The 23,699-nt window shown below is 37.5% G+C and overlaps 4 protein-coding genes and 1 long non-coding RNA gene across 10 annotated transcripts in view; 3 read left to right on the forward strand and 2 right to left on the reverse strand.

Moving 5' to 3' along the window:
- The first annotated feature begins 3 nt into the window (after positions 1-3).
- Mrpl54 (mitochondrial ribosomal protein L54) lies at positions 4-1,189 on the forward strand. Its single transcript, XM_071791622.1, has 2 exons — positions 4-241; positions 741-1,189. Exons 1-2 carry the CDS (start codon positions 145-147, stop codon positions 1,043-1,045), a joined length of 402 nt encoding a protein of 133 aa, XP_071647723.1. The 5' UTR covers positions 4-144; the 3' UTR covers positions 1,046-1,189.
- A 102-nt stretch (positions 1,190-1,291) lies between these two features.
- On the forward strand, positions 1,292-5,062 carry LOC139820970 (chitinase-3-like protein 1). 3 transcript variants are annotated; one of them, XM_071791613.1, is made up of 6 exons: positions 1,292-1,428; positions 1,547-1,747; positions 3,126-3,189; positions 3,324-3,991; positions 4,098-4,390; positions 4,512-5,062. In XM_071791613.1, exons 3-6 carry the CDS (start codon positions 3,126-3,128, stop codon positions 4,915-4,917), a joined length of 1,431 nt encoding a protein of 476 aa, XP_071647714.1. In that variant the 5' UTR covers positions 1,292-1,428; positions 1,547-1,747; the 3' UTR covers positions 4,918-5,062. The 3 variants fall into 3 exon arrangements, with proteins under 3 accessions (XP_071647714.1, XP_071647713.1, XP_071647712.1); XM_071791612.1 differs by having other exon boundaries at positions 1,314-1,454; XM_071791611.1 differs by lacking the exons at positions 1,292-1,428; positions 1,547-1,747 and adding exons at positions 2,258-2,504; positions 2,742-2,858.
- Positions 5,063-5,871: 809 nt separating this feature from the next.
- Positions 5,872-8,473, reverse strand: LOC139820974 (putative GPI-anchor transamidase). Its single transcript, XM_071791620.1, has 4 exons — positions 7,172-8,473; positions 6,459-7,064; positions 6,260-6,370; positions 5,872-6,146 (listed from the first exon to the last, which is right to left on the reverse strand). The coding sequence occupies exons 1-4, from the start codon at positions 7,235-7,237 to the stop codon at positions 5,910-5,912; spliced, it is 1,020 nt and encodes a 339-aa protein (XP_071647721.1). The 5' UTR covers positions 7,238-8,473; the 3' UTR covers positions 5,872-5,909.
- Positions 7,839-10,257, forward strand: LOC139820977 (uncharacterized). The gene is made up of 3 exons (XR_011734153.1): positions 7,839-7,975; positions 8,995-9,103; positions 9,519-10,257. It is a non-coding gene; the product is annotated as an uncharacterized lncRNA (long non-coding RNA).
- A 393-nt stretch (positions 10,258-10,650) lies between these two features.
- LOC139820973 (follistatin-A-like) overlaps positions 10,651-23,699 on the reverse strand; it is a 28,149-nt gene continuing 15,100 nt past the window's right edge. For all 4 annotated transcript variants that reach the window (XM_071791618.1, XM_071791615.1, XM_071791617.1 and 1 more), the window contains 2 exons: positions 16,157-16,495; positions 10,651-14,455 (listed from right to left, as the gene is read on the reverse strand). In XM_071791618.1, coding sequence (XP_071647719.1) covers positions 14,343-14,455; positions 16,157-16,495 — 452 coding nt within the window. In that variant the 3' untranslated portion in view covers positions 10,651-14,342. The remainder of the gene's footprint in view (positions 14,456-16,156; positions 16,496-23,699) is intronic.

The raw sequence follows: 23,699 nt of genomic DNA on the forward strand, positions 1-23,699 counted from the left end.
CCGCCGTCGTAGGTCGTAGCGGTCGCAGTCGATCTAGAGCTCTATCCTGCCGACCCTTTTAAAGCCTTGATCTTGATCAGTGGAAATGTGGAAACTCAGCCTAAAGGCTACGGCTCTACGCAACACGCAACGCAAGTACGCACGATGAGTCTCGCCGTTGTTTACCGGCTTTTCCGTTTGCCAAGAAACTCCATAATACCGGCTCGATACACGATACAAACGAAAGAATACGCTGGACCAGGTAAGAGATTAGAAAGTTATCGTTGCATCGATTCGTACGTTTCATCGTTCATCAAACTCGATCAAACCTGCCGATCATTCCCCAGGTAGCATTAATGTCTAAAAGACATCATAAAGATGTCTTTAAGATGCCAGAAATCTTAAAGATGTCTTTATGATGTCTTTTAGACATTAATTGCTACCTGGGTCGCCACATCGAGAATTGAGGTTATGTGTGTAACTCGATCGATATTGTGGATTGTGGCTGCGGTCAGTGCGGTCCACTTGACGTTTCAATCTTTCAATGAAGAAAGAAGGAGAAGTGGACCGTAGCTTACGTTTACGTGTATATGTACGCGGCGCGAATGACCGATAACAAAGGTTTATCACTATATTGGTTACAGCTGGCCACAGCAACAGCTACAAGCTACACGTGTGTTAAAAATGTGCGTTAGGTTAGATTGAAAGAAAAAATGTATACGTAACGTTTGTGATAAAGTTACGCCTTTTACTTTTTCTAGCGATCCGACCGGGAGTGAAGAAATCAAAGAAGACATTGGTTGCGATAGAAAAAAAAGTATTACCCGTTGAAACGGATGTTAACCGGCTCTTGACTCATGTGTGCGGTACAAATATCTACAAAGAGGGAGGAGAAGATGTCGAGTTAAAGTCAGATTCCGAATATCCTAGTTGGCTGTGGAACATCAGAACTGGCCCCCCACCACCTTTGGAAGAATTGGATCCAAATACAAAACAGTATTGGAGAAGGTTGCGATTACTTGGATTAAGGAGAAACAATAAGGAACGTACAACTAGAAAGTTTTAACTACTTTCGTAAAAGTAGTGCCGTTTAACACATTGACATAATCTTAGAAGAGCGCCGAAAATTTTTACTTGTTCATGAAAAATGTAAAAATGTAAATCGATATAAGAGCTGATAAAAATGGCAAATAAAAGTCAGATGAACGAGCGTTCCGTCGTTGGTTGTTAACGCACCTGTCTTGAGAAGCTGATCGCATCGTGTCATTTACTTACTTGCTTATCTTGTAGCAGATAGCTTATCGTTGTAGTCGTCGAGGACTAGGGCGAGATCGATCACCATTAGAATATTAGAATGGTTTATCAAAGTGATAAGCGTCTTTCTTAAATTAAATACATGACAACGAGCTTACTCGCCATTGGTAGTATTCAGCTGTTACGTGAGAATGGGTTCGTCATTAGTCATTACTGATAACGTTGAGTGTTGTACGACCCGTACGACCAATGATGAGAAAGTACACGACAAAGTGTTATCACGATTAAGTGATTTAACATTTCGTTGTTTTAGCTATTGAAAAAATATCCTATTAGGAAGATATCTAGGTACATAAAAAGACTACGCCGATGAATCTTTCTTCTGTACGAGTATTTTATCAACTGGGACAGGTTGTAACGTCGGGCAGTGCCTGTGCTATTCGTTGTATCCATTGTAATCGGTCTCTAACGAAGAAACTGTCTGGCGACTAAGTATATAGCAATTAATTTCAAGGTAATTAATATATCGTTTTCGTATTCTGTATCGTCATCGTGGCCGTATCGCTTTTCATACGGCCTTTTCACACGGAAGATTTTTCACAGTACAAAGTTTGAGGACCGAACGATCGAAGGAGGGCCAAGAATTTGTAACTGGATTCTACATTCTATATCCTGCTCTAGCTTCTAGCCGTTACGTCGTTGGCTATATGCGCTTATCAAATTATATGTATAATATATGCGCACGTATATAATATATGCATTATCTCATCTAAAATGCATGCCATCACCAACGACGCCTTACTTGCCTTATTTGCGATTTAATACAATATAAATATGTACATCTCTCTTCATCACTGTTTTTACCACGTATACACCGCGTCGGGCGATCTGTGCGTTATTCACACACTCGTTAGGCACAATTTGTTGACGTATTACTTGGTACGTGAGATCGAATGCAAATTTATACAATGATATCGGATAATTAATGTTTTGTACTCGCGGGATATTTACGTGGCAGACGTTTGCGACGACATAACGCAGCAAAAGAGAAGTGGTGACGAGCCAACTAAGGGATAAGGATGAGAACGTACAGAAATATAAATGATACACCCGAACGTTCGATTATAATCTCTGTAGTACAAAATGCTGATCGAATAATCCCTTTGACCCTTCTCATTATGCGCGTACGGCGCGTTCAATAAGTCAAGTGGATCAGGTGCATGAGAATAAAATTTCCATTGAATAACACGCTGCACTCTTATACGCGCGAGGTATTTCTACTTGACAAGAATGGCTGAATGGCACAGGTGTCCGGATCAGATCTACGGATTAATCAATAAAATCAATAGAAGCAAGTGTTTATCGAACAAAATTACGTAACGTCGTAAGCGCGCACACCTGTGTTTTTTCGAAAGCCTTTCATCTTGGTAATACGTAGATGTATATGTACATTTGTGTACGCATGAATGAATTGTATTTACATTTATCGCATTATAATGATCAAACAGATAAAACGTGCACTGCTTTTGATGCAGTATATGTCTATATATATATATCGCGTGCGCGAATGGAATTTTGGTATTGCGTTGCCAAGTACTATCGAAGGAGCTGACCCTGGTTACGAGGTAAGGACAATGTACTCCGCGATTATCGGACTCGTATAGAGATCTTGGCTTTTGATTTTTGACTATGATTTTCGCACGTTTCCAAAAGTATATAGGATAGGATCGCGGGAAACGAAACGTAATGGATGTTTAATCCAGCGCTTAATATATACATATATTATATGCTTTTAAAAGTGCAAAAGAAAAAAAAAAGATTTCAAGAACGTAAAGCGTCTCACATAGATTTACGTTCATCTCGATGACGATGACGTCTTCGCGTTTTTGCAGATGAATCGTTGGATACTCGTTTTCGCGGCGTTAGCTGCTTTGGCTTCGGCTGCCGACTCGGAAAGTAAGTGTATATGCATATATCAATTAAAGATTCGAATCAGATTAAAGATTAAAAAGAAGAGGACCGCTCCCCCTCTCCCCGTCCACAGCAAATCGGTAAATCAGTAACATATATGTTTCGCTGATCTTTTTCAGAAAAGATTGTATGCTACTTCGGTAGCTGGGCCGTTTACCGACCTTCTGGTGGCAAATTTGACATTTCTTACATTCAGCCGAATCTTTGCACACACCTGATCTATACTTTCGTCGGCATTAGTACGGAAGGCGACGTCCGAGTTTTAGATTCGTGGCAAGATCTTCCCGACAATTGGGGCAAGGACGGCTTTGGCAGATTTAATAAGCTTCGCGAACAGAGCCCCGAGACGAAAACGCTCATCGCTATCGGCGGATGGAACGAGGGATCCGCCAAATACTCGGCTGTCGTCGCCAATCCGACTATTCGTGCTCGATTCGTCAAGAACGTCGTTGAATTTGTAAAGAAATACAATTTCGATGGCTTCGACTTCGATTGGGAGTACCCGAATCAGCGTGGTGGGAAGCCAGAGGATGTGCAAAACTATATAAGCGTGCTCAAGGAACTCAGAACCGAATTCGATAAACATGGACTTATTCTCAGTGCTGCCGTCGCCGCTGCCGAGCCTTCCGCCTCCAAGTCCTACGATATCGCCGCAATGTCCAAATATCTGCACTTCATCAACATTATGGCGTATGATCTCCATGGCGCTTGGGAGAAAGTAACCGGTCACAACGCTCCACTTTACAAGCGCAAGGACGAGTCTGGAAATGATCTTAAGCTTAACGTCGTGAGTCTTTTTCTCCAGTCGTTTTTCGACAGTCATTACATTTCTCGGTGGAAACGAACGCGCGCGGCGGCTTTTCTAAGGGGGAAAAAACAATTTATTCTCGTAGGACGCGTCCGTACGCTATTGGTTGGACAGTGGCTGTCCGGCCGAGAAACTAATCCTCGGGGTGCCGTTCTACGGTAGGGCCTTCACTCTCGCCGACAAGAGTCAGAACGGCCTTGGAGCACCTACCACCGGACCTGCTGCTGCCGGCCCGTACACTCGCGAGCGTGGAATGCTCGGATACAACGAGATCTGCGAGTTCTTTAAGCAGGGTGGCTGGACCGTTGTTCGTCACCAAGAGCATCGCGCTCCATACGCTTACAAGGGCGATCAATGGGTTGGCTACGATGATGTAACGTAAGTGTACTCTTAAATTGGCTCTCCTCTCTTTCACTCTTTCGCATCTTTTTGTGTACCTACCTCGAAACAATTCTTACGTATTTCTCGTTTAATTTCTATCCATTCAATCTACTCCCAGTTCTCTTACTGAAAAAACTGCCTACATCAACTCCTTGGGTCTTGGTGGCGCAATGTTGTGGAGTATCGAGACTGACGACTTTTTCGGCAACTGCGGCGAAAAGTATCCTCTGCTGAAAACATTGAATGCCGGATTAAGGGGAGGAGAACTGCCTAAGCCGACTGAGCAACCTCCGCAAACGACGCAACCTCCGCAAACGACCCAACCACCGGTGACTGCACCTCCCAGTGGTATTTGCAAGAAAGAAGGCTACGTCCGCGATGAACAAGATTGCAGCGTATTCTATCTGTGCTACAATGTCAATGGCGTTTACCAAATACAAAAATTCACGTGCTCAAGTGGAACAGTCTTCGATCCTCGAATCAATGGTTGTAATCACAAACATCTCGTTGACGGATGCCACTAATTATAACGATAATAAACGGTAACAGAGTACCGTGCTATGTAACGCTTCTACGATGTTACCTTACCACTTGTCATACAGCCTGAAACATAATAAACAGATGTGTTTCTGTATATCTCTTATGTAAATATAATCAAATATTAAGTTATTTTTCCACATTCTTCCTCTTTGTAATAATGCACAATATTTGTTTGCATGTGTGTTTACAATTAAGTCCATAAGAGTCATTCTATCATATGATCCATCCAAACGATTATCATCATAGTAAAGCTGTATAGGATCGTGCACGTACCCGATATAAAATATGTAATCAATGTATAAGTGAATCTATTTACTTCACTGAAGATTCTCTTGCGCTTAACGTAGCGCTACGGTGTAACAGCTAGAAAATTTTTCAAGTTAAATTATCGGTAATTCTTTTATAAATCTTTATATTGCAAACTCAGGCATTTTTAAAACGTTAGATTCTTAATTTGTAAATTTCACACATCTGCAACAGCGACTGCGACTATTATTACGATACTATGTTTTTCATATACATCTCAAGCGAGACAAATTGAGCAAAATATATACTATTGGTATTATGTACATACGCATATTGGAGAGCATTAATCCTGGTTGACAATAATATGCCATTGGTATGTCACACGTGTGCTTGCAACGATAAAACTTGCCGCAGTTAAATGGATCTCTCTCTCAAGTACTTGTATGGAATTTTTGCTGTGTCACGTATGCATGTACTACATACACATATAGGAGATACTAGAAGCCACAGATAAAAGATGCACATCTGCAACCTGTTTTCCACTAAATTGATAGGAGTGCATTACGCGTCATTCGCAGTCAGAGACGGGTCAACCACACAACGTGACAATGACGTGGATAATTTAGATTTCATCGTCTTCTCTATTATAGATAATTATCTTTCCAAATAACAAATTAAAATTACACCAAATGTATTTATGCACAAGAAACATTTCGTTTATTCTTTTTACTCATGTATACTGAGATACTTGGGGAAATTGTGCAACATAATTATACTTGTTTTCAGATTCTTCAGTTTTTGTACGATTAGATTTAACAGGTAAAATATTCATTATGTTCGCAGTAAGTTCTACAGGCCTAAGTGAGCCAAAAAAATCTGTTACTGGTACTTTATCTGGATCCCTTCTAAACAAATCTCTTCTTACACCCACTGTAGATAGACAATAATCTCTTGGACATACTTTCAACTGAAAACAAAGAAAAAGATATTAATCTCACGTACGCACGATGGTAAAGAAGAAAACGGAAACGTTGGCCGTACAGCGAGCGTACGTACAGTGCGCGCACGTAAGACACTTACAAATTCACCCAATGTTTTAGTACTAGACGGTTCGACTTTTTCCAAGAAGTTCAACGCATAATAAGTGTATCGATCTATAATGTAAACACCAATGGCAGGATCCACATGATGCTGCAAATATGACGAGTATTTAAAATAGATCGCGATGGTTGTAGCAGAGCCTTTTACGTACAACGATACCGCAGAAACGTGTACTTACAGAAAGTGAATCTTCTCCTACTAAGCTAGAAGCGACCGCCAATATGTTTGGAGAATAAAATTTCTCGTACATCGAACTCGCTTGACAAGTGTCAACCACGAATAAAATTTCATGGTATCTTCGTTTTTGCCACATTTGCTCCAACGCATCCCCCAACTCTTGACTAGTGATTTCTTCAGAATCTTGGAACTTTAAAAATCCATTACCACCATGGCCAGTTAAATAAATTAAGATGTTTGAACCTTCGTCCGTCAATAGCTTTTTTGATCTTGGAGTTTCCTGAGCTAAGCGTCCAGTCAGCAGTCGAACAAAATTTTCGACCGTCACTTCGTACCCTCTATAGTCGACTTCCACATCGTCGCCATAAACATTGATATGCTGCTTAATATTGTTGAAAACAGTCGCTGGTCTAGGATTCCTAGGATTGCACGCCATATCGTCGGCTATCATAAGAATGATTTGTGAATCTGGTATTCCTAAACGTTTGACACTTCGGTAAATAGATAAAACATTTGCAACGTGTCGATAGTTGAACCAGAAACGCGACGTATCGACCAATACTGCCCAATTGTTGGAATGTTCAGTTTTCGCAAAGTTATCCGCTACCTAAAAATGTAACACGTGTAATAAACAGTCTGGTCCGGGGGAAACACCATAAAAATTTAAGAATTAAATTGCTTAAAGAATTAAATGCAAAAAAGACCTATGCGTACCGCCCACGTATGACACGATACTAGAAGAGATATCAGTGTCGCCGTACAAGATGTCAATAAATGCATCTTCAAGCTTTAGATTTTTCCCAAATTTATCCCAAATTTTTCTATAGTATTAGGTTAGCTTTCGATTACACAGATCTGCTGCACAGATATCACAGACTAAAGTGGTTGCCGCACACCCCCCGCACGTCCTAGACTCGATAGACTGCGACTGGATTGCATTCGAATCTTATCTTCCAACAGTTCCAACATTAAACTCGATTTCACTCGGCGGCGGTTTTATCATTCCGTACAGCGTACATAGGTACATTACACGTATGTGTCGTATTTTCGAAACGTGCACACAAAATTACAAATTTACAAGAGCGAATCCAATCGAATGAGAATATTGAGAATTAAGAATGAGAAACGCGCGTCGAGAGCACTGCACTTTTCAACCACGTCGACGCACCATTCACCGGATGTCTATACACAGTACTTATACACTGGATTGACTGGATGGCGATGGAAGATAGTCCATCATCATCATGGTCGAGACTCGAGATGCGTGTCGTTGTCGGTCCTTGACTTTAGTGTTTAACTCATCTATTCATCTCATCTAATCTAAAACTCTTCTCGGAAGTATATATTTGAACTATATAGTTGACGTCCACTTTCTCAGAGGGCCAGGGCAGGCTGAAACGGCGACCTTCCGCCTTCCGCCTTCCGCCGGCTTCACCGCGCTTCAGATTCTTCAGAAAGATCAACATCAAGAAAGATCAAAGGGATGGCCCAGGCCCCCAGGCCGCTCTCAGGTCTCAGGTTAGGTTAGGTTCTCTCTCTCTCTGTAAAGTTTAAATATATATATATAAACTGAAGACGTACCGTATGAGTATACACAGGAGTAGTTGATGAATGTAGTTAAACGATAAAAATTAATCGGGTTGCTGCTGAAAAGTCACTGAAGAGACGAAAACATACATACATACGTACTCTATTGATATTGTTTTTTTTTTTTTTTTTTTTTTTGAGGTTATTAACTCCGGTTGGAGGGCCTTCAGTCCCACCTTTGGGCTATATAGCGTACTATTGATATTGTAGGACCGCTTGTCGGTAACTTTCCACTCGCAGGTCGCAATGGTCGCCGGTAGGCGGCGACGCAACACGATTATTGATTTTTATTTTCGCCGGCCGCCGCCGATGTCGCATTCCGCGAATTCGCGCGCCGAAAACTGTACTCCGTACAGTCCGTACTCCGTAGTGGTTGTGGATGTGGATGTGGATGTCCGTTGTCCGCATTGTCCGCGCGATTTTCGTATTCTCTTTTCGTTACTCTTACCGTTAGTTTTCATGCATTAATACGTATTGGTGCGCCATTTGATTGACAGAAACGCGCGTACGCGCATTCCACATATATGCCATGGAAATCAAGAGTAACTTATTGTTAGTAACTTGCTAGATTTCGCGGCCGGGTATGGGTATGGGTATGGGTATCTCTCTCTCTCTTTCGCGCGCGCGCGCGCGCGCGCTATTACTTTCAGTTTTTGTTATTCTCATTTCGTCGCGATGATGTGACATTCGATATGACAGGTGTTTGTCACGTATGTGTGTATGTACATACATACGATATGTTGGAAAAACAGAATTTGCTGTGCAAAACGATCGTCGTGTAAGTATTTCTATGAGAAATTAGAAATATATATTTTAGGTTTTATGACACGCGCGAGATTGTAATCAACTTATAATAATTACCCATGTTTTCGCGTATATAATATAATAAAATACTTCTATTACTACTACTACTACTACTAATAATAATAATAATAATAACGCGTGTGCAGGTGTGCGTGTGTCACGATGCTATGAAGAAGACGCATTGCGAGAAGGAACGAGAGTAAGAGAAGAGAAGAAGATGCAAGCATCCAGCGGGCAGCGATCATCGAGCATCGAGTACGTATATTATTGATTATTATTTATTACACTTGAATTAACCGAATTAATCGGTTATTTCTATTTATTTAGATTGTTTGTATAAAAAAGGGAGGATTTTTAGGAGAAAAGATACTTGTTAGTTTTCGGGGAACGTGTTATAATATGTATACCTATATAGATAATGGTATATATATATATGCTCGTGAAATATATAGATTATGCAATTTATATATTGTATAGATTGCATGGCATCTATGCATATTGCATACAAGCGCCAATATCTTATAAAAAGTTTGACTTACACCACTGTGGCTTTTACCCTTCCACATATATACGTACCTTTTGATGTGATGCGCGAAATAATTATTTTCAAAAATATTAATTATTTTAGGTGCTACTGTAATTTATAATTTTTGCATTTGTATTTTTACAGATTACGGTAGGTATACGTACGTACAACTCGGGCGCTACTCGTAATCGTACAGGTAAGAATGTCTCAAATTAACCTTTATTTTAATCTGATGTACGGAATTTTACTCGCGTGTGAATTTTACTCGATTTCTGATCCCCCTATTTAGGATCGCAGTGCCGCTAGGTTATCTAGATTAGATTCAAATAAGATCTGTAGCCACATTCTTTTGAACACATAACGACAGCATAACAAATTACAGAATAGCTAGTGGCACTGGGCTACTGTGGGCACGGATTATAACATTTCGTACCTTTTTCAGAGATGTTGATTTTTAACAGATTTTTTCTGATTTTATTAGATTTTTATTTAAAAACAAAATCTGCTCGTTTTTCTGAAAAGAATATTGTTTCGCTTACCACATACATAGTACATACATATATAATAAATTCGGCATATTGCCGACGTGCATTTAGCACAATTTTGTATGTATATATATTATATATATATATTTTTATATACAATGGTTGCCCGACATTATTACTATTATTACACGTGTTACTATTTTATTTTTCTATACTCGGAGAATTCTTTGACTACGTCAGGATCGATATTTTTCTTAATACAAATTTGCAATGACTGTGTGTTGATGCGTCCAAGTTTCGAAATTATATGAAAATTTATCTAGTTTTTGTCGAAGCTTTAAAGATGATGAAAGAAAATAAAAAGAAACCTATTTAAGTTCTTAATGGATGTGAGTTTTATTTTAAAGAATTTTAATGTTTAGTTTAAAAAAGACAAAAGAAACAGATTTCAAGTTGATCAATGAATTTGTAGGCTTAACTTTAAGAGCATATTTCTCACGTCAAAAGGAGGAAAATATTTGTGAAAGAAAAAGAAAGGAAAAAGAACAGCCTCGCACAATGTTTTATTGTTATTTCAATAATGTTTGGACAAATTTAAAAAATAATTCGAGTCTTATAGTTCTGTGAGAAGGAATTTTTTTCCAGATTATAATTATAAAATGGAATATTTCTCCTTTTTCTTTTATATGAGAAACATATTTCCGACGTTGAACTAAACTTTCTAATGACAGTCTCTCTCTCTCTCTCTCTCTCTCTCTCTCTCTCTCTCTCTCTCTTTCTCTGTCTGTGTATATATTTATATGTATTTATTCATCTATATTTTTATAAGTTAATTAATTTGTTACGGCCTAGATAAAGCATTTTGAAACTTAGACATTAAAAATAATAGATTATCCTGCTTGTGTGACATTTCTCGTAAATTTGTTACATCTTTTGTAGATGCACGCGGAATCTCGGAGTTTGTTTACTTTATGATCGCTTTATGTACGTTCTTACGTGTAAAGTTATGTTATGACGTATGATTCGTTCACGTTACAATTTGATAATATGTTCCTAGCCATAGGCAAAATCGCGATCGTATTACCTTAAATTAGAGCACATGTTTTTGGCTTCTCATTATTTATCTATATATTAATACGGTGGTCGCGTAATGACCGATTTCGACTTGATCTGACTTTAAATATCTCGATATTTGCTCAGGTAATTCCGCGCAACGTCTATCGCTTCCCAAGTTATGACCTATTATCAGTATTGGGAATGAAGACACAAATTGTAATTAACAGCACTAGAAACTCGAAATGATTGTCAATTGATAATCGAATAATTTCTATGTTACACGACTGACATTTTTCAACATTTTAATTATTCAATTTTGAACGTTTAGTTAATATTATATTAATTTTCCATTTTTTATTTTTCATTGTTCTAGCAAGTAAGATTACATTGATTTTCATTCCCAACAGATTTATGTTTACATTATAGGTTCGAGCAAAATAATCGCTTGATAGATTATAAAACCAGATTTGTTCATAAACTAAAATAAATTAAGTACGATTATTATTACATAAATACCATTTATACGTAAAGGCTAGGACGGAAGCATTTGGACGATCGATGATGCCCACGTCGAAAAAAACCTGGCTGTAAGGTGAAAAATGTAACGTGTACGGTCTGTTGCATCGATAAGTGCTAACACTAAGCTAATATAGCAAAAGTATGCGTTATTAACCCTGCAACTGCACATGCGGGTCGCGTGCGTCCTCGGCATTTTAACTGTGTAATATTTTTCAAAGGTTCAACGATTAAATTAATACGTGCAAAATTAATTTTATAATATTATTATTGTTTAAACTTATAATTAAGATCTCAAGGAATACCTATATGAATTTTTTCAGAATTTTTGGTAAAGTTTTAGAAATTGTTTAATATGCCGCGGACGCAAACGTTTCCATATGAATCGTTAGTGGGTGCCGAAAAAGAGTGTACGGTTGCAGGGTTAAACTAGAGATAGGAAATTAATATAAAAAAATATATACATATATATATTTATTTGCACGTTGAATCCAAGATTGATCAGATTTTCAAGATGTCAGCTGATGCCGCATCTGAGGACACTGCCCAGATAGCACAGTTGATCTTTATGAATTCATAAAGATCAGATTCAGATCTTTTTGAATTCATAAAGATCAGCTGTGCTATCTGGGTGTCGATGTGTTGTTATTTCGAATAAATAGAAAGGACACTACGTATTGCGTATAACAATTAAAATTAGTAATGCGTTATAAAATTCTTTTTTGTGGTAAATTGATAAGGATTCGTTATATGACATAACCATCTTCGATCGTCCATACACGTTCGCTGTGTCAATCATCTTTCGTCGTGCACAATTAAGTATATAATAAATACTGACTTATATCAATTAAGTTGCTTGTCTATCTAATATCCTACTTTTGGGAGACATTTTCGCGTTTTGTGCTAATCTTACAATCTTATGAAGTTATGACGTACGTTTCCCCGAATGTTGTGATACTGTAACGCACGTAGTATTCAGTTGAACATAATAACAGCTATAGCTCTCTTGAGATGGAAAGTTTTACGTAATATATTGACCATTTAATTGGTTTGGATGTCAAAGAATATTATAAATGTGCATCTTTTAGAATAACTTTAATGATGCTTCGTTTAATTCCGCTGAGAGAGAGGAGGGGGGGGGGAGGAAGGGTGGGAGAGAGGGAGAAGGGACGATAAAGAGACAGGGTTATATGTGAAAGTTACATGTTCATAGTGTGGAAAATAAAAGTTTTTGTTCATCTAATATCATTTGTTGTTCATAATATTAATTATTATAAAATGACGCATCGACTCTCTTATTGCCAATTTTTCTTTTATGTTCTTATTATTATCAAGAATCCTTAATTATTTTATTATTCGATTATGTACCTGCTATTCTTCTACTTGTAATAATAATGCTCGAAGTCATATTCTCCCGACTATTTTTTATTCTTATTTCATCAAAATATCTATTAAAGAAAGACACGTTACTCTTTTATTTTGTTAATGTATCGCGACATTTATCATTGGCATATATTAGATTAGAGGATTTCTAACATGTATAATATAATGTAATATAATATAATATAATATACAATATATTTTATATGTATGTACACACACATACACACTCACACACACACACACACACAAAAGAATATATGTATTTCGTGGAATATATATTAGAGTCCGTAGGATTAAATTGCTGATTTGTTTATTTTAACATCTACTTTTTTTATAACGAAAATTTGATCGGTATTAATATTATTATTTGAAATTTTTAATACTCTATTGTCAAATATCTTGCTAAATGAATAGTAAAGCCTCTAATTAAAAATGTATAATAGTAAAATCAGTATACGTGAAAAATTAGAAAAGTTCTATTTATTCTATTTACTCACATTGTCGAATGTAAATTTTCTAAAAACCATTAATTTGTAATGTAACTACGTAAAAAGCACGCTATTAAAATTCTTGTTGAAATTTGCATCATGCGCATTTATCTTGGTGAAAATTTTGGTGTATCGCTACTATTAACATATAATACGAAAGACTGCTATTCGTTCCGAGTTATTAAATGTATCTCTCGAAGCGAGCGTCTTAGAAGTATTATCACACGCGTTCTATGGTCGTTTATATTATTTTATAATACGTCATACGATACACTAATACACGCGCGCAGGCACGCACGCATGCATGCATATACACACGCACGTGTCCACACCTACACATGCGTATACACTTACACGTCATATTCTCAAACTATACATACGATATAGTTAGCTCAAGAGAATCCAATGTGTCAATTAATGGAAGATGAAATAATCACGTGCCGATATAATTATCGATATGTTGATAAGTGATTGTACACTTTTTAGAAGACTGATCATTTAATTTGTGTGGAATATTGTGTGAGATCTTTATTTACGCCATACTTCTTCTGTTGAGAAAACAATGAATGATGGCATCGTGGGTTAAGTTATATAATATAGATTTCATAAAAGCTTAAAAGTTAAAATAAATACATTTTTTACGTTAAATAAATACATTGTTTATGTTACATAAACCGTTTTCTAACTGCTTCCCAAGTGGTTCTTCATTTTTGGAGAATACCGAGTGTCTTCTGTGAGTGTCTCCAAGTATTTTGATATAACCCTCCTTTTGCCATTTTGCTTTTAATTAAAGCAACTAGAATATGATTTTGCTAAATCGTTCTCAGTTCTGTGAGTTGAGCCTCGTCTATTTGTCGCAAATAAGAAATAATGGATACATCGCGCATCGATATCGATTCTCTAAATTCACGCTTCATTATTCCTCCATCAGGTCGTTGTGAACATGAGCACCTATTAGATTTCTAAACTAAAATAGAATCGTTACTGTCATCCGTTGCTTTTCGTTGAATATCGCTTTTCAAACTATGAAAACATTACAGCTACGAGAATGGTATAGAATGGAGGCCATAAGGAGATTTGGCGTACGCATGACTCACTTTTGTATCTTCATCCGCCAGATCAACCCCGTAGTTGCTCGAAGCGTCGTCCTCCTCTGTAAGAAATATAATAAACAAAATATTGGCGAATGTTGAATTAAACGTGGTAACTTTGAAAATTCGCATCTTCTTGCTGTTTTAATAACCGTAAGGTTAATACACATTCAGGCCACGTATATGTATATTATATGTGTATATATTTTTATCAAGTGACACGAGAATGAGTATGATTATACTCTGCGATTTTACACGTACCATCGATCGTGATCAGAATCGTTTGCACTTTTGTCAAGATTATTGTTTATCGCGTGAGCACAGGAATAAATTGTGAAACTGCATAAGGAGAGAAAATAATATTAAATGAAGTCATTAATGAATTATGTACAATCTTATTCAGACTTGGAGAACTTGACGTGTTTTCTATCGTTTCAGAAGCGATTACTCCGCGGGCATGCCCGGTTTTTTGCCTTTTATATATATATATATATATATATATATATATATTTTTTTTTTTTAAGGAATATGCCGCTTCAGTCTATATGATATAACCCAAGGAGAACAGAAATGTCAAAATGATATCAATTTGATGTCATATTGACAAAAAAATGATGTTAATTTCGTCATTTTTTGGTCAAATTGACATCATTTTGACATTTCTGTTCTCCTGGGAACAGTCGATTTATACTATTGTAGTTTCGGCTGTTTCATTCAACGACACTAAATTATCTGTAAACAATATCGCTTCGTAATACGAGACGTATTACGAACGTGCAGAAGGCAAAGTGCTTTTACTCTGTAAAGTATTATAAAATTAATGTAGGTATACAGTGTGACACGTAGTAAGAGCAAATTGTAAATATAATTACCTCATAAAATAAATTATTCGCATGAAACGCGCACGTGGCACAGCGGTACTAATTCGAAAAGCGTAGCAGACGTACTACTTCTCTATTTCTATACAACGTGCAACAGGTTTCTGCGTGTACGTAATCTAAAAGAGGCCACGAAGAAGGAATGGGAAGTTTAATACAGTTGTTTATTAGCGTGTTTAGACGATGGTAATAGATTGCAATGAAATTCGTTATTTATTAATTTTATCACATTTTCGATATCGATGATCAAACATTTTAAAAAGGTAAGAAAGTCTCGTAATCTTCAGTAGATTATTAATTGATACTTAATAAGGATCGCTGAGAGATAAGAATTTCAATAGACCAGTATGTTCAACACACAATATTTATACGTATAATATAACTTTAACGTATAAAATAAAATCGTTGAAAACCGATGATCATCAATTTAAATCGATATTCGAGATATATGGTCAAGCTGTTGAATTTTAGAAAAATTCACATATTTATATTCCCCTTTCTCTATGTTTTCACGATCGACGGCGTTTAGCAGGCAATATATACGTATAGGCGCATATCGAATATATACGACTCGCGTGTGAGCAACACGCATTCCATACTAGATGATTGTAAGTATAACTAGAGCGGCGTACAACTCTGCGTTTATGACGCGAGTGACTCACTCACCTCGCAGAGAAAGATAAATGGCTGGACTGACGCATGTATATCGCGCTTTTTTCAACAGTTCAATAAAATCTTTAACGCTCTTTTTTTTCTTAATTATTTTTTTTCTTTGACAGTTTACAAATTTAAGTGTATATAGGTTGGTGATTTGGAAAATCTCCGCAGTTTCATTATGTGCATGACATATGACGCCAAGTTTTGTTAATATAACTACGAACTCACCGATATAAAGAGGGGCCGTGTCGTAAGCGTTACAGGGACCCGCGTGCCGTGTTTCAAGAACGAAGCCAGTAATACAGGCGTCCTTGATAATGTGACACCAGCTGGGGTAGGTGATGTTGTTTGTCGCACATAACATAGTCGTTGAAGGATCTCGATCCCGATCCCGGTCCTGATCTCGATCTCGATCTCGATCTCTATCACGATGCGCCCTAGTCCGGGCGCGCTCCCGTTTCCGGGGACAACGATAGGTACAGGTCACGCAACGTGGTCGTCCAGACTTCATTTCGGATAAACAAGTTTGGCCTTCTCGACAGCGTATCTTAGTACAGTCTGCGATTTCTGTCAAAATCAAACGACGAAAATAACTGCAAAATTTTAATGAGCAAAATTTGTCAGCTTATATAAGCACCTTAAAAGTTACCGCGTGTATATTTTATAATTATTGATTCTATATCACAAAATAGGATAAATGCGGCACTTGCTGGATCGCAGCAAACAGTTATCGGTGAACGCGTGCTAGTTCCCTATACTATTTACCGCTAACGTCAACGTGATTATATTGTTATGCATATTTTATTTGTTAACGTACCGATGCAAGATGCAACACTACTTAAACGCGATCTCAGTCTTCGATATTTTCGCTCACTTATAACATCTTGTAATAGTCAAGAGTTAATAATAATAATAATACGTGAGCGAAAATACGTGTGCTTGGCTAACTTTCTCCTCTTGGATGTATGTATTTCGGTCGTGTGTCACACAGAAATATGAAAGAGCAGACTAGATCACGCGTTGAGTTACATCCATTCTCTATCTCTGTCAGTTAGAAATTTTGCATTACATTGAGTGTTTTCCATTTACTGATACAAGTCGACACAAGTCTCGTTCTGTTTTTGTTACTCGTTGAATACCAAGAAAGATAGAACGACGTCAGTGTCGACTTGTGCCACTAAATGGAAAGCACCCACCGACTCGTCCATAAACGGTTATCATCGCGATAATATGTCATCTACCTACGCGTATCTTCAGGTCAATGGCCTACTTTTCATGGGAGATGAGAGACGAACTATTTAAATTAGCACTTTCAGTTACTTCAATTACAGTTGATAACAACTTGGAAATATTCACATTACTTTGACTGTCAAGATCAAGAAGCGTAGACTCTAATAAGAGAAGAAAAGTAACGCAAATATTATTTAATGCTCGTATATATATATATATATATACGAGAGGGTCGTTGATCATTCAACCTAACACGGTTGTGACATTGACACAACATGGTCAACGTTCATTCAACCATGACACGTTAAACGAGTCGTTATTAGGTTACGCGCATCGTGCGTGCTATATGAAATGGTAATGCCTTGAAAATCGCGCGCGCCACTCTTTCCTTACTCCAAATTATGCTGCATCAAAGACATATGTTAGATAGAAATATTTGTATATACAGCGAAGAGCAGTTTAGATCAATAATGAATAGCTTAATTTTATATAGAGTAAAAGATAAAGTTCCTCTCCTCTTTCTTCAAATGACCTTTGTTGAACATAATATGATCGTGTACTCAATCAGGACGGAACGATATAAGACTGTTAAAAGATGGCAGGAGTTAAATTAAAAGGTAGTCGAGGAAAATCTACTTCACGAAGGTTTTAGTAAAGTTTTGATTTTACACTTTTAAAGCTTTTCTAAAGAACTTTTTGAGGTTCTTTAGAAGAAAGAAACGAAAAGATTTTTTGGCCAACCCGATTTAATTACATCGTGATAATTTATCTGTTTATTATACACTACACTATCAACTGTCATCTGATTGGAGACGTTTGCGATGAGATTACAAAGGCTGGACGTACTGTGCGTATGAGTTATGTGTGAAACAGATTAATACAATTAAAAACCTCTCTCTCTTTCTCTCTCTGCAATTGCTTTTGTACGTGCGCTCGTAATGTTGACACATTCCATGCATAACTGTATTCTTGTATAGTTTCTTATTTAGACAGATATATGTTTCTAACGGCAGTATCTCTCTCACGCGAACGATATTTACTCTCCTCAATAAAAAATTTTGTCCTTCGCCATTATCCATTTCCGTCTTCGTCGGCATGGCATAATTTGCCATGCGACAACCGGATAATTCTCATCCCACCGCATCACACTCGCAGTCAGCGTGGCACGTAAAAACTGCGCGCGCGTCAAGTATCGACGAATGAGAAATGATGTCAATATATGTATGCATGTATGTATGTATGTACGTACGTACGAATCCTCCATTGGCGAGTCGAAAAAATAAGCAAATTACTTAACGCCTTCGGTGGCAAGAGTAAACAACAGTGTACATCGAGCTCTTGGAGATCTTAGAGAGTACAAGATATCAGGGAAGGATGAAACGGATGGGCATGGAGGGAACGAAAGAAAAGGTAGAAGGTGGCGAGAGAAGACGACGAGGCTCGAGAAAAGCTCATATACGTTCCGTGCGCATACTGCCGTATGCATATTTACAGACGCGTGCACTTTCGCGCCTCGGATCCTCGAATCGGAGAAAGACGATTAAGTATTTGCATCCCGACACCTCGTCGCTAAACCGGCTGCTTTATATTTACTTATATTACGCGCGTGTTGTGTATGTCGTGCCTTCTCTGCACCGCGAATGTCTTTAGCTTACCTTTCTGCTTTTTCCTATTCGCACGAGAACGTTTTTGCGGGCGTGAAGAGAGATTGCTATAGAGAGCTTAAGTTTTCAAGTGTGGTAGACCGAAGCTATCAACTAGGATAGGAATTATGCGACAATAACAGCAACTGTAATACAATAGTGCCATTTTATTGAATTCAGAATTATTCACTTGCAAAAGGAATACTTGGAGTATAAGTATTCGCGCGAGAAACGTAATAATGCGTATACCGCATGAAGATAAGCTCTCTTCTCCTCGTCAAGTTGTGCTTGACGTGTGCTTAACGACAACAAGAGTAATTTTTTGCCAGTAAATTTTTGCCAGCGTGATTTGGTTCGCGATATTTGCAGACGCGACTAACGACCATGTGGATAATATGTAAAGCGATGAGTTATGATATTAACTCTGAGAGAGCTTGAAACAAATGTTACAGATTGAGAATGCATCGACGCGTAATTTTTCATTATGGATGTTATAGTTTGTTTAGGAAAAAGAAATAGGTACGCGAAAATATAACCGAAATACGAGAACGTGTTTAATACACTAGGACTAGCGAATACATACAACCAACCACGTAGGGTACTTTGCAAAAGTAGCGCGACATTGACGGTTGTTGCACGAGTATCGTATACGCACGCGTTTTACTGTCACGACGATATGTTAATACAGTCACGACGTGCATATGGTTTGCAGACGGGTAAAGGTGTCATTCGTGGATTGTTTACAGTATCGAGCATCATGACTACGACATCGCGATAGGGATAGATGTAGAAATTTAAGTGGCGCGAAGATAATGAGTGGGAGCGAGATGTGCTAAAAGGTAAGCGATGGGTGTCACCATGGTGCGCTGGCGAGAGAGCTGATTCGCGATGTAGAGGGTATTCGGCTGGAGGCATGCAGCGGTGAATGTCGATGTTGAGACGCGGACACGTGGATGTTGATATGGTTGTGAGAAGGAGGAGGGAAACGGTGGAGGAAGGCAAAGCGATGTCGGTCCATCGGCCAATGAGAAGAGAGAAAGAAAGAAAGACAGAGGCAGCGAGAGAGAGAGAGAGAGAGAGAGAGAGAGAGAGAGAGAGCGCGCAGAGAAAGGGTATGGAGAAAGAGAAGAAGACAGAAAGAGAGACAGAGAAAGGAAGACAGTAGAATCTTGTGCCAGAGTCTAATAAAAAAAAGACGAGCTTGGCACTGGCCAGGCGCCCGTGGCCTCGCCAAGCTATACCGTGCCAGTGTGTACTGAATACTGTTACTGAGGACCATGTCCAGGCTCGCGAAGGGCTGCTGCGGTTTCTTGTACAAACTTTACTCGCCCTGCTCCGCCTTATTCTTCCTTTTCTTTTTTTATGCTTTCTATCTTGTTTCCTCTTTCTTTTCTGTTCCTTCTTCTTTCCCTTCTTCGTTCTTCTGCTCTCTTCGATTCGCATTTGCCACTTTTTGTCTTCGTTACTTCTGCATCGTTCCAACAACATGATTCTTCTCTGGTTCTTGGCTCGTCGACGTTCATTTTCTCTCTCTCTCTCTCTCTCTCTCTCTCTCTCTTATTTTTGAGTTCCAGACAGACGATACATACGTAGGCTTGTTTCATGTAAACCTTCTAATGTAAGATGCTCCCTTGTTTGCATCCAACTCCGGACTCCTCTTTACCCCATTTTGAAAGTAATAAACGTAGCTGACCTCGGTAACCTTAACGTCGTGCGTCTCATCAGTTTCCTCAAAATGGAGATGAGTTTTGTTGTAGAAGAGATAGATAGATAGATAGATAGATAGATAGATAGATAGATAGATAGATAGATAGATAGATAGATAGATAGATAGATAGATAGATAGATAGATAGATAGATAGATAGATAGATAGATAGATAGATAGATAGATAGATAGATAGATAGATAGATAGATAGATAGATAGATAGATAGATAGATAGATAGATAGATAGATAGATAGATATAGATAGATAGATAGATAGATAGATAGATAGATAGATAGATAGATAGATAGATAGATAGATAGATAGATAGATAGATAGATAGATAGATAGATAGATAGAGATAGATAGATAGATAGATAGATAGATAGATAGATAGATGAGAAGATAGATAGATAGATAGATAGATAGATAGATAGATAGATAGATAGATAGATAGATAGATAGATAGATAGATAGATAGATAGATAGATAGATAGATAGATAGATAGATAGATAGATAGATAGATAGATAGATAGATAGATAGAGAGAGAGAGGGGGGGAGGGGAGGGGGGGGAAGGGAGGAAGAGAGAACATTTTACGGATAATTTTGCCGTTGGAAAACAAGAGCGTTGCTCAATCGTATTTGTGTGTGTTTATAGATATTTTCCTTTAATTTTATTAATACTAAATGACTGAAACAATTTTCCAAAAAATCGTGAAATAAAAGTAGAGCATTCGAAAAACAAATGTAATAAATGGTGTACGGAGAAAACTTTCACTTTTCCAACTTTTACGATATGAAAACTTATGAAAAAACCGAATGAAAAATTTAATTTATATACGTGACATACGAGCGCGCGCGCGCAAACACACACACACACACGCGACAAAGTGCTTAAGTGATTAAACAAATGGACTATTGTAAGTAACTTCGACCGAATTTCTCCGATATATAGAATCGACATTTATAACATTAGATATTTTTTTTACAAATCTGATTTTACGTAATTCTTGGAGGCAAAAGAACGCTCGAGTTTATTAAAAGATGAAATTAAGTAAGTAACATGATAGCAATCTCATCGGAAAAGAGGAGCGGAATTATTTATTAATTTAAATGATTTCATGTTATTTTATGATAATTTTGTAATTATTTTGCGAAGAACGTGCCATACAAATACATAAACACACAAAGAATTATTATGCGCGTATCGAAAGCATTTTGTCAAGTGTTTATGGCAATATTCGCTACATCGAGAAGACAACTATAAAAATTTAAAATTGAAATATAACTTTATGGTTATTAATTTCGTTTCGACCGCGGAAAACTGACATTTTTTTTCTTAATTTTCTCTGTTATATTTGGGGTTCAAGAAAGACAGAATATAATAATGTAGGCATATTGCTTCTCATGTAATCGTTTCGCAAGATCTCATATAAAAAGAAACAGAGTTCCCCGTCAACACTCCCTAAGAATATCCTATACAGTTATTTTCATATAACACTAGGTGATATAATACTTGTGTGCACCTTACACGTGCACCACTTTTATACAGGATTTTCATTATGCAATTTCTAGTTTTTGCGATTCTAGTTTGCACGATATTAAATTGATCTAATTTCACGGTCATATTTCTTATGTGGCAATGATCGATTCGAACTTTCGTTCTCTGATGGGAATGCTGATCGATGCATGCCGAATTCTTTTAGCAGTTTAGCTGAAAGTTATTTTTAGTTTAGTCAGGGACACACACACACACACACACACACACACACAAAGAGTGGGAGAGCACGAGGATAAGTGTCGAAAACGTAAAAGACCGCGTGCTCGGGTTTTAATATATATATATATATATATATATATATAGATATATAGGTTGCGTAGCCACGCTACGTTACATGTGTTCAGTGCGCGTTCAGTGCGTGCACACGTATATGAAGATACATACGTGTAAGTATTCAGTGAGTATGTGTGCGCGCGTGCACGCGTGCGCGCGAAAGTGCGTGAATGTATACGGTGAATGACCCGCAGGGCAAGGACGTTACAAGGACACATACATTTGCAAGCATATCAACATGCGCTGGTTGCATTTGCGGTTGTGATAACGATATTACTTTTCTTCATATTGTCACACATTCTAGATTTATATTCTCTATACTTTTTTGCTCATGGTATGTTTATGTAATAATAAAAAATTAAAGATCAAAAACAAAAGAGACGGCTAAAAAATACAAGTAGAGATTACTGTGATAAATTTATTATCAGAATGTGACGATGTTTTGATTAAATGATTATAATATTGTTTTTTTCCGAAGCGTCCACACTCGGAGAATCCAAATTAAATTTAACAAGTGCAATAATTGTCATGTTATATGCGCTTGCATATCTGATTCCATCAGCGTTTCCATGAGTCTAACAATAAATGTAACCAAAAAATATGTAGAGTCGCCGTGCTTAAAGTAGCCTACTAAGAAAAATGGTCTTTGCGTGTATCGACAGACAGACGTGTTTTCTGCAGTTTAGTCATTTAAATGTGACGACAATCCCAAACAAGCGTACGGCGCCTACACCCTGCGCGACGTGTATAACAATTTATACGTTTTGAACATTCTACATGCTTTACCTTTACGACGAATATGTATATGTGTGTTTCGTAGATATTGTATTAAGATTATCGATAAATAACCATATCTTTTTCTTTTAGTTTTAATTTTTGACATGTTGCTTGATAATAAGTACAGTCTTGTTTCTTTATGCGTAATATCAAGACTATGATCGATTATTTTATAGGTATTGTCAGAGTACGTTATAGAAAGCCGTGAAAGGGAGACTTCTTTATAACTATGTGTCAGGGCCGGTTGTTCCAATCTTGGTAAACTAACCAATAGTTAAATCATATGTCTATTTTTGTCTAATTTGAAGGAAAGTTAGTTTATCTCAACCGGTCTTTAAATCTGTACTTTTCTGTTTGTTTATACATGTTATGTATGTATATATGTGACAACATTTCAAAGTGGTTAATTTTGTCAGAGAAAATGATAAATCTTCTTAGAGTACGTGCATGCGCGTGGCTCTGTGTGTGCGTGTGTGTGAATGCTATCTGAAATAATCAAGATGCCAGGTGGTTGTGTGGATCGCGTGATATTCCTCGAAGGATCCCCGATGAGTTTCTGTAAAAAAAATCTATCAATCTG

Source organism: Temnothorax longispinosus, chromosome 10 (assembly GCF_030848805.1).
Source record: "Temnothorax longispinosus isolate EJ_2023e chromosome 10, Tlon_JGU_v1, whole genome shotgun sequence".
Classification (NCBI taxonomy): domain Eukaryota; kingdom Metazoa; phylum Arthropoda; class Insecta; order Hymenoptera; family Formicidae; genus Temnothorax; species Temnothorax longispinosus.